At 38.6% G+C, this 12165-nt stretch overlaps 1 protein-coding gene across 1 annotated transcript in view; it reads left to right on the top strand.

The window, feature by feature from the left end:
* The window catches only part of LOC131354689 (zinc-binding protein A33-like), a 66006-nt gene extending 54396 nt beyond the window's left edge, over positions 1-11610 (top strand). Inside the window, exon 6 of the mRNA XM_058392630.1 lies at positions 10656-11610. Within this exon, the coding sequence (XP_058248613.1) occupies positions 10656-11200 (545 nt within the window). The 3' untranslated portion in view covers positions 11201-11610. The remainder of the gene's footprint in view (positions 1-10655) is intronic.
* The last annotated feature ends 555 nt before the right edge of the window (positions 11611-12165 follow it).

Genomic DNA, 12165 nt, shown 5'->3' with positions numbered 1-12165 from the left:
GGTGAATTGGTGGAGTCTGCTTTTTCTGTTTGTATTCCCTTGTACTTTGTGCCATGCCCTCCATATTGTGCTGCCTTCCCGCCTTGTCACCTGTTTCCCGTTTACCTTGATGATTTGCCGTATATATACACTATATTGCCAAAAGTATTCGCTCACCTGCCTTGACTCGCATATGAACTTAAGTGACATCCCATTCCTAATCCATAGGGTTCAATATGACGTCGGTCCACCCTTTGCAGCTATAACAGCTTCAACTCTTCTGGGAAGGCTGTCCACAAGGTTTAGGAGTGTGTTTATGGGAATTTTTGACCATTCTTCTAGAAGCGCATTTGTGAGGTCACAAACTGATGTTGGACGAGAAGGCCTGGCTCTCAGTCTCCGCTCTAATTCATCCCAAAGGTGTTCTATCGGGTTGAGGTCAGGACTCTGTGCAGGCCAGTCAAGTTCCTCCACACCAGACTCTGTCATCCATGTCTTTATGGACCTTTGTGCTTTGGTCACTGGTGCACAGTCATGTTGGAAGAGGAAGGGGCCAGCTCCAAACTGTTCCCACATAGTTGGGAGCATGGAATTGTCCAAAATGTCTTGGTATGCTGAAGCATTCAGAGTTCCTTTCACTGGAACTAAGGGGCCAAGCCCAGCTCCTGAAAAACAACCCCACACCATAATCCCCCCTCCACCAAACTTTACACTTGGCACAATGCAGTCAGACAAGTACCGTTCTCCTGGCAACCGCCAAACCCAGACTCGTCCATCAGATTGCCAGATGGAGAAGCACGATTCGTCACTCCAGAGAACGCGTCTCCACTGCTCTAGAGTCCAGTGGCGGCGTGCTTTACACCACTGCATCCGACGCTTTGCATTGCACTTGGTGATGTATGGCTTGGATGCAGCTGCTCGGCCATGGAAACCCATTCCATGAAGCTCTCTGCGCACTGTTCTTGAGCTAATCTGAAGGCCACATGAAGTTTGGAGGTCTGTAGCGATTGACTCTGCAGAAAGTTGGCGACCTCAGCATCCGCTGACCCCGCTCCGTCAGTTTACGTGGCCTACCACTTCGTGGCTGAGTTGCTGTCGTTCCCAAACACTTCCACGTTCTTATAATACAGCTGACAGTTGATTGTGGAATATTTAGGAGCGAGGAAATTTCACGACTGGATTTGTTGCACAGGTGGCATCCTATCACAGTTCCACGCTGGAATTCACTGAGCTCCTGAGAGCGACCCATTCTTTCACAAATGTTTGTAAAAACAGTCTGCATGCCTAGGTGCTTGATTTTATACACCTGTGGCCATGGAAGTGATTGGAACACCTGATTCTGATTATTTGGATGGGTGAGCGAATACTTTTGGCAATATAGTGTGTGTATATATATATATATCTATATATATATATATATATATATATATATATATATATATATATATATATATATATATATATATATATATATATATATATATACAGTAAGAAAGTCTTTAATATTCAGATTCTTGCTCTGCCTCCTCAGTAACATACGATTTCTTCTTACAAGAATTCAACATCATATTTGTGAAGATGTAGAGGTGAGCATGTCCTGTGGTCATCAGATTAGCCATTTTCTATGAAATAAAATGAAATCTAATGTTAGCTCTCAACAGTGAAGGATTTTATTGTGTATGTAAATAAATTAAATAATTATGTCATGCAGAGCTAGTTACGCTTTAGTTAGCTAACAATCAGTGTATCTCTTGAGCAGCATTCTATATTAACGTTACTAATGTTATACAGCAACCCAATAATCAGATAGCTCAACTTTTATTGCTGATATTTGACCAGTCACCAAGTAAAATGTTTTTTTTTAGTTTCTTAATGTAAAGAAGAATAAGGTTAAGAAGACAGTGTCCTAACTGTTGTTCTTCCACAAAATCCAATAACATTTTTTCATTTTATTTAAAGTGTATAATATATAAAGATAGAGCTGCATAAGTGAGTCTAGAGAGATGTTCAGCCTTAGAGAGCAAAATTCTTCAAGATTCAAGATTCAAGAAGCTTTATTGTCATTTCAACCACATATAGCTGACGCAGCACATAGTGAAATGAAACAACGTTTCTCCAGGACCTGGTGCTACAGAAACATACAACAACAAAGAGTTCAACACAAAAAAACACCACCTAGCTAGGACAGAAGTTTGTCTTAAGAAAGTGCACAGTGTGCAGCTTGGTGCAAACAGAGCATAGACAAGACAGTGCTGAAGACAATAAATACAAGAAAGACAACACAAAAGAACACAGGACACTTAGCACTGAAAAAGAAAGAAAAGAACATGTGTAATGGAATGTAAGTGAAATAAAATAAGATAAAATGAAATGATGTAAAAAAATATTGTGCAAAAATACAACAGCAGCAGTTGAGGTAGTGCAAATAGAAATAAACATAAATGTAACTATAGCAGCAGATGACAGGTAGAGGTAGTGCAATAAGTAATGAACAATATAAATTGTGTGTGCGTGCGTGTGAGGTCTAAAGTCATTACTTTAAATGGATTTACAGCCAAACACACAGACAGACAGACAAACACACACACAAAATTTGAAAAATAAAGACACACCCACCATTTTTCCCTTGAAATACTCTGTCTCTACTTGTGAAATATCGGTGATTCTTTGAGCGCAGCTATGGCCACTTGTCCTGATGCACCAAAGAAGCTGAAATCTACTTTGGGGAGATTTGCAAAAAGTTTAGAGCATAAACATATTCAGTATTGGTCGTTGTCAAACGGTTGTACAGCCGGGTTTTTTTTCAATGCGGAATCAGCAGACGTAGCGCTTTTCAGGTTATCTGGACCGGGGCACATGGATGCCACGTCTGAGTGATTATTTAGGTGGTCTTACCAGCGAACTAGATGACGGCGACCAAATTTTTGAATTCATAAGTGCTGGCCCTAAAACATATGGATACAAAACAATAAAAGGAAAAACAACAATGAAAGCTAAAGGTATCACTTTAAATTACACCAATTCTGAAATTGTTAATTTAAAATCTCTGACAGAGCTGGTGGACAACCATGTGAAAAATCTGGACCAATCCGGTCAGCTTATAACCTCACAAAATCAAATTGTGAGAGATAAAAAGGGGTTTCATTTGAGAAACCAGCCACAGTTGAAAAGGTTCAGGGTCAAGCGAGTTTTATTACCTGATTTCACAACTCTCCCTTACGGGTACTAAGGCTGTTCATGTATATATGTATGTATGTATGTATGTATGTATGTATGTATAGTTTATTTTGTTTGTTTCTGTTGATTTGAAACATCATTAGTCAAGGAAAATATGAATGTGAATGCTTTTGATGCCAGGATGCAATTACCATTTTCATGTATCGTGTGTGGACCTAGTAATAGCAGTAAATCATATTTTATCAAGCTGCTGCTGGAAAACTGTAAAGAGGTATTTTCAAAAGTCCCTGACAATATTGTGTGGATTTTTTCTTGTTGGCAACCTCTGTATGATGAATTGTTGTCCAAAATAAATATAAAATTTCTTCAAGGAATCCCTGATTCGTTGTGTGACGATGAACTATTTCCCCCCAACAAAACAAACTCATTGGTAATCGATGACTTGATGGAAACTGCCAGTAAGAACGACGAAGTAGAAAAGGCTTTTACAAAATACACCCATCACAGAAATCTGAGCATCATCTATCTCGTTCAAAATTTGTTTTTTCAAGGCAAATCTAGTAGAACCATTAACCTAAATGCCAACTACATAGTTTTTTTTAAAAACCCTAGAGATAAATTACAGATCGGCGTACTAGCTCGTCAAACGTATCCTGATAACAGCAAGTATTTTTTAGAATGTTTTCGAGATGCAACTGCTAGACCATTTGGTTATTTATTAGTAGATCTCAAAGCGCAAACACCAGAAGAACTTCGTCTCCGGTCAGGGGTGTTTCCACAAGAGAAGCTGATTGTGTATGTTCCGAAAAAGAAGAAAAAACTTTAAAGTATCGAAAACAATGTCAGGTCGGTTGAAACAAACCCTCCCATTGTTGCAAACATTACATACTGTAGGTCACCCCCCCAGTCAGAGAAAGACAATGTTAAGGAATGCCTCAACAGATCTCATTCTGAGCATATGCGAGCTCGCTTTAAACGTTCTGAGAGGGAACGTACCATTGATGACGAAACAATACAGAGGTTTAAAAAAACAGAAAAAGTGGATCAAACTTTTTGCGGATAAAAGAATGTCGATAGAAACAAAAAGGAAGGTTGTTAATCAAACTGGTGGATTTCTTCTTCCGCTACTCAGCGTGGCCGTTCCTTTTATAAGCAGCTTAATTGCGTCCCGTAACAATTAACATGGAGACCGCAGAGAAAATGTATTTAATCCCTCAACATCAATTCGATAAACTTAGAAACATCACCACAGAGAAAGAAAGCTTAAGAAAGACTGCTGAAAACAACTTGGATGAGACAATACGACACATTTTGTTTAGGACTGATGTGAATGATTATGAGAAGTCTAAACTCTACGCATCGGCCCTGCAAATGTTTTTAAACTTGGTAAAATTAGGCTTCGTGGAATGATGAAGGTGAATTTATTTTTAAAGGAAATGCCGTCAAAGGTTCTCACATGGTGGATCTGCTTAAGAGTCTCATGGCCCCTCATAAAGTATCTGATGATCGGAGGCCTTTAGGTTGGAAAGAATTATTACATACTGTAGCTAGTCTAAATATCCCCTTCTCAACCATACCTAACGGAGATGTTCTACGCAAAATATCCGACACAAAAAGATCTAAAGATCCACACCCTTCACCACATGATTCTCCTTCTTTGTCAGCTAAAAGCAAAGACTATGATTCCACGACCCCCGACCCCGTTTTTGAATCACCGGTTCTTAAACAATCTGCCTGGTATGATTTTTGAAAAATGACTGACGAGGGACTACTAATTTTGCAATGTATTTCGATAATGTTTATTTCAATAAAGTTATTCTGCATCGAGAATTTTCTTGTGAAGCATCATGATTAATTACATTATACACATGAATGAAACATGTCTAGAGAGTTAACACATTGTACACACCTAAATGAATGTTTTTTATTTACTCTAGGGTACAGTTTTTTCACAAAAGATACAACAGCATTATCGTTTCTATTTAAATCTTTACCATACATAGACATAATGCGGTTAAAGGAATAACCTTTAGCTCTATGACACAGAAAAAATACACAGTGCTGTCCGCAGCATACTGAGGTAAAATTTTGAACTTGTACAGGGTTATATTTTATTTCGCTACAGGTTTTTCTCAAAAAATAATCGATAGAATCAGGAAAGAGTTCGTAATCTGGCGGGTTTCTGTATGAGTCAAAAAAATTCCCTGGAAGTTTCATCATTAAGACATAAAGCTAGCCAATGCTCGCCCTGCATGTGTCTCAGATATGTATTTACGATAAACAGAGCTGGAAATCTTGTCAAGGTGTTCGTAGGTAATTCATCGCTGGCCACCACACCGCAGAATATTTTAGCTATTTCAGGGCAACTTCTCATAACATCCATCAGTTCTCCGGTGTCCATTTGTTACTGGTAATCGATGAGCACGTTTCTTCTATTGTTTATTTCTATAATGCTGTAGAAACTAGCGTACACAATTAGATTCACGGTTCTCGGAAGGGCTTGTCGAAATCTGAGTTCCAAACGCATATTCCCCGAATTTATCAATGACAAATGTCGGCCGCAGTCTGCATCGGGGTTCAAGTTAAATGTGAATAAAGTATAACCGTGCGTATACTCATCTCTGTTAATCGACAATGCCTGATCTTCCCGATGCTAAAATTAAAGATTGGAATTCACAGACCACATTTCCGGACTGGAAATCCGGTTGAAACGGTTTTGCAGGATATTGAGTACCATCTACGTAGAGCGCTACAAACCCTGTATTGTAATGTTTAAAATCAAACGGGTTTTTGTTGTACGAACTGCTGAAGGCATCGTTGTCTACCATTCCAAAGATAATGGTTTTAGGTAGAGGCCCGAGGAAAAGATTCTCTTGTGAGCAAATGCGACTCCCCGCAGCCATGCTGAAAGTCTTCATGCAAACACTTTCAATGGGATATTTGGCCATGGCTATAAATAGCCCTTGTGCATGCCCTAGTTTTACAGCCGGTGAGACGGATACTTTCTTCACAAAAAGAGTAGCATTGAGCATTTTTAGAACGAAATTGGTATTTCCTTCATTCATCAAGCAAAATACATCTTTACTGTGAATCATTTTAATCCTCAAATTGACGCCATTAAGTAAAAATTTATCTTGAAAAAATATATCAGAGTGAATATGCCCAATCAGGTCAAAGGTGTTGCTTTCAGCACTAAACCGGGCCCTTTGTTTGAGACCATCGTTTCGACCATCAGGGTCAGTGGCATCCATATGTCTTGCTGTGTCTTTGTAGAATAATCCGGTGCAAAATTGTGTTTCCAGGGTTTCTTTTCCATAGTTGAGGAGACATTTGAAGGTAGTACGGTATGGGTATGTACTGCTAGATTGAGAAATAAGACGATCCCCTAGCATCACATCTACTTGTAAGAAAAGCGATGCTATTGGATAGTTAACAATGCCAACCTTTGCATTGTTAGCTATGTTGGTACCATCTGCATTCAGGATTTTGCAGGTTAGGTGTAAAAAGGTGTTGTTCAAGTCGAGGTAATCCTCACCATTTCCGGGCACAAAGAACTCCAAGGGTCCGTTGTCTGTCAGAGCAGAAAGTGGAGGTATTTCAACATAAGTATACTTTTCGATACTCGTTTGGGTATACGGTAGTGTAAAAATATCCAATTCTGACTTAGTACACTCTGAGGATAGACTGTGTAAAAAAGCCATGATGTTAGAAAATGTACAACCGCTTTCTTTTGTGAGAGATGGGAGGATGCTTCGTGCCTCTCTGCTTGGTCTTTTTCACACTGGTCTTGATTTTAGTTACCTTGTGTCTTTTATTCAGAATCGTGTGTCGATGTCCCAGGGGTCTTTTAGATTTTCTGCGCGCAATCAGTGCTAGACCTGATCCATCCTGATTCTGAGTGTGTGTCTTGTTTTTAACGGTGCTCACTACATTGCTTACAATACCTTTGGCAGCAGTTTTTAAATGAGGTATTGCAATAGCGAATCCTCTTTTCAAGATTCAAGATTCAAGGTATTGCAATAGCGAATCCTCTTTTGAGGAATGGAACAGCCATTCTAAAAAGACCCTTGAACAGACCACCGAGACCCCCCCCATACATGGTGGGGGCACTGTGAAACCCTGGGAGGCCATTTCTGGCCTGGTTGACATAATAATTCACATAGGAATGAGGATCAGTGTACCGCCTATCCATCTTTTTTACAATCGGAACGAATGTTTAGCAGGTCTGAAGTGTAGTCTAGCTATAAATTTCCCGTAAGTAAACGGTATTCGTCTGTTCTGGTCCGACACATAGTGCGGCTTGTCATAAGATATTGTGACCACTTTATTGTTTTCCCCTGTTATATGTACACATCTCAACAAAGGGACGAAGCTGTCACCAACGCGCTGATGCTCAATGACGTCAGTATACACGTACGTTGTGTAAAAGCCCTGCATGAATATCAGCCGGATAAGGCGCTTCCGGGTCGTCAAACGTTAACAGAGTGTTGGGTTGCAGACCTAGCATATTTGCCAAGTTTCCATTAGCGCTGAATGTGTACGTTTTTTGGCATACCATACGGATTTTATTTTTTATGGGGTTATAGGATAACTCCATGTAAATATTATGGTTTTTCATCGTTTGGTTGATTTCACTAACCAGTTTTTCAATACTTTCATAATACGCTTTAGTGATGTGACAGACGTAGTATTTTATTTTCTTTGATCCGCTCAACAGAACCACATGAAATTGACATTCTTGCTGGCTTACTGAGTGCCAACTATGGACGTATTGAACCTCCGCGAGTGAAATCTCCCATTCTCCTTTCAAATTGATTGGTTTGGCTATTTTAGTAGTATAGTATCCGATCTTATTTTTAGGATATATATCCAGCGATGCATTACTTGGAAGAGTTAAATAGAATCTGCTCTCTTCCATGGTTAAAGAATTATAGATTTCTGTTTTATTCGAGGCAATACTTTTAAGTTCTAACGCGCGATGTCAGCTACTTCTTCAGCAGGAATCCAGGAATTAAATTTAATCGGGCCACCCCACCCATTTCACCAGACAGACTTTTTTCCGGTTTCGGATCTTTTCAGACAAGATTTTCTCTATTTTGAATGCCCTGTCCTAGCCAAAAATAATCTTTTGTAACTCTGGTTCATAAAAGGTTCCCTCAATTTTTTCACCGTCACAGTCTTTCAATTTATATACCGGGGGATCTCTCGGTAACCATTCAGATATTGTAAAGTATTCATCTGTAAAATTTTGTTCATAGCCCTTTTCAAACTGTCTTTTTAAATGGGAAATTCTAACAACGTCACCGACTTTAAACTTGAATTTTAGTTTCTTTATTTTCGGTGAAAATAATCCGTATAGGGTTTTAAATACGCTGAAGGAATTGGTTTCGTTTACATCGACGGGCTTCATTTTGATGCTGGAATAGTAACTGTGATTGTACGCGTGGACCAAGTCCTGTACAACATCGGTGTATTTTCTCGTGTTAAAAGCTGTAAAATATCTCCACATCCTGGTCTTTAACGTTCTATTAAATCTTTCACACACCACTGCTTTCTGCCCCGTGCCCGTAGCAAAGTGAACAATGTTGTGTCTTTTCATTAAATTTTGAAAATTTTTGTTAAAAAACTCCTTCCCTTGGCCAGTTTGTAGTTTTTTGGGGACTCTACCTTCCTTTAGAATGGAATCAAAAGCTTTAGTCACCTCTGTTCCGGTCTTGTTTTGTAACACGCAAACCCAAGCATGTTTAGATAAAATATCTATACACGTTATCAGAAATTTTGCATTGTCATTACTCTCTGACTCGTTCAACATATCGACTAAATCAGCTTGCCACTGTTCATCAATGTCCAAAATAGTCCACAATGTCTTCATACACCTGGTCACCGCAGATTTCCTTCATTTTCTCTTTAGCCTCACTCAGAACAGATTTGATGTAAGGCTCATCCTTCCAATGACAAACGGCTGCCTCGGCGATTGCCTGAATTTTTTCCAAGGATGGAGTTTGCTTGATACCGCACATTTTCAGTCCTCTAGACACCGTGTATTTCAACCACGGTTTAAAAAGCTTTTTCATCAATCTGTAGGAGTTCATGTGCAGATAGTACTCATCGGGGTCGAATAAGCACGAGTGTTGGAGTTGACTCGGGTGATCAATCGCACACCCGTTGCAGTTGTCTTTGAGATCTTGATCAATGATTCTGTCCAGCAGTTCTCCCATCACAGCACGGATGATAGCTAGCGCGGTGTTTGATATGCATCAAACAGACTGTAAGGTAAATAAAATGTACCTGTGAAAGAAGCTTATATTACTTAACAATATCTGTTTTCAGTATTGTATTTGGTTTTTGATCAGTTTATTCATGTAGTGGTAGATCAGTGGTTAAGATGTTGGACTACTGCTTGGAAGGTTGTGAGTTTAAATCCCAGGACACCATGCTGCTAGTGCTGGGCCCTTGAGTAAGGCCCTTGTTCCTCATTTGTATAACGGAGATAAACATAGGTTTCTCTGTATAAGAGCATCTGCCAAATGCTGTAAATATAACTGTTTTATTCAGATTTTCACCATCTGAAGTGTCTCCTGCATAAACCACAGCAGATATATAATTTTTACAATTTCCTTCTGCACTTAGTGGATTTTAAAAGCTTCTCTGAGTGCTTGTTAAAGGAGAATATACTGTAGATAATATTGTCACATTATTTATAAACTCATATTGAACATATTTACAGTTAAACCCTCTTAATAAACAGTGATCTGAGTTAATGATGTGTACAATAAGAGCTGAAACACAGAGTCTCCATGCAGTGTGTTGATTTGTTTCAGGAGGAGATCAAAACTTGGACATCTGGGGGACAAAGTTAGGGAGGACAGATTAAGATGGTTTGGACATGTCCAGAGGAGGAAGAGTGACTATATTGGTAGGAGAATGTTGGACATGGAGCTGCCAGGCACGAGGAAAAGAGGAAGGCCAAAGAAGAGGTATATGGATGTAATAAATGAGGATATGAAGCTAGTGGGTGTAAGTGTTGAGGATGCAGAAGATAGGGATAGGTGGAGAGAGATGATTCGCTGTGGAGACCCCTGAAGGGAAAAGCCCAAAGAAGAAGAAAAAGATTATTATTAGTTGTTGTTATTATTATTATTATTATTATTATTATTATTATTATTATTATTATTATTATTAATCTGTTCATTTTGTAATTATTTTATTTGAGGGAACGTTTATTTTGAGATGTTTCTATTGACTGAGTGAAAACATGAAGAGTTTCAGTGGTTTATAAAAGTTTTAGAGTTATCATAGAATTAGAATTGTGATAATGATTGGTTACATCTCTAATTTAAACACACTCTGAAAACTGCATAAGGCAAGTTGTTAATTTTGTAATTACAGTTATCATTTCTTGGTTTCTGTAAATGTTAGCTAGTTCCATGTGAATGTAATGTTGAAGTTAGCTTAGCTCCATCATGTGTGTGTGTGTGTGTGTGTGTGTGTGTTTTCAGCACCTGTACCTCTGGACCCCAACACTGTTTCTCCTTATCTCATTGTATCTGATGATCTGACCAGTGTGAGACGCAGTGATGAGAAACAGAAACTTCCTGATAATCCAGAGAGATTTGATGAATATTCGTGTATCCTGGGCTCTGAGGGCTTTAACTCAGGGACACACTGCTGGGATGTTGAAGTTGGAGACTGTACACTCTGGGGTGTGGGTGTGATGACAGAATCTGCTCAGAGGAAGGGGAAGATATACTCCAAAAATGGAATCTGGTATGTGACGTATTATGATGGTAAATATTGGGCACGTTCTACACCACAGACATTCACTCACCTCTCAGTGGAACAGAAACTCCAGAGGATCAGAGTGAAACTGGACTGGGACAGAGGAAAGCTGTCATTCTCCAACCCTCTCACTAACACACACTTACACACTTTCACACACACATTTACTGATAAATTACTGCCATATCTAGGTGTTTATGGTAAAGAATTTCCTCTAAAGTTCCTGCCACTTCAGTGCTCTGTAAGAGTGAATCAGATCAGTTAGAGCTGATATTGTTTTATTCCAGATCATTCATGAAATATTGCACATTAAAAGATTCATATTCTTTGTGAAAGTTTGTTTTTACAGAAGCACTGAACAGTTCATTGTGAAAAGTTTATTGAAGTGCTGTGACCTTATTTCAGCTCACCTTGTCAATGAAATCAAAATAATGTGAAACTGGAAATGATACATCCTGAAAGTTATTAGATGAAATTAAAGTTGATTTTGAGTTAAAAGAATTATTTACTTTGTTGAAATAGAGTTATTAATTTAAAATAATGTGACATTAAGTTTAAATAACTACATAGAACTTTTTCCTCCACAGCTTTCAGTTCAGGGCTTCAACACACAAATAAACCACAGGAGGAAATTAAAATAATAAAAGTCTGTTTAAATGTAGAATCTGAAATCTGAAATAGATGTAATAATTTAATTTTACTGCTGTATTTTAAATCATTTGAAATAAACTGAGACTTTGAAAGCTCATGTCTTTACTGTATTTGTACTTGTTAGCACTATGCTGTTAATCTTGGGTGAAATGTTTAGCTGGCTGTGTGTGTTATGTGTGAAACTGTACAGTGGAGGAGAATTCAAGCTCTCCGTTTCACTCCACCTGCACTTTGTGGTTTTACAAACATCAGATGGATTTGTCACAAATTTCTAAACCATAGGATGGCAGGAGGAGACTCATTAATATTCATGAGTGTATCTCCTTTAGCTACTGATCTTGTTCATCCATTAACTGGTGTGATCACTGAGAGAAACTGGGTGATGTGGAGATACTGGAGCATCTTGATGTTGGGATGAAATAGATGTCTAAGAGTGAGAGTTAAACACAAGTGAGAATTATTGTTACAGTCTGACTGTGTATTAGCCGTTTTTATATTTAGACTAATTGTAGAGATTTATGTTTATTTAGTTTCATTCTTACACAACAGTCATCAAAGATTGTGTGTTACGTCTCGTTC

The sequence above is a fragment of the Hemibagrus wyckioides genome, linkage group LG06 (genome assembly GCF_019097595.1).
Source record: "Hemibagrus wyckioides isolate EC202008001 linkage group LG06, SWU_Hwy_1.0, whole genome shotgun sequence".
Taxonomy (NCBI): Eukaryota; Metazoa; Chordata; class Actinopteri; order Siluriformes; family Bagridae; genus Hemibagrus; species Hemibagrus wyckioides.
Note: the sequence above shows the minus strand (reverse complement) of the source record. Positions and strands in the feature narration are given on the sequence as shown.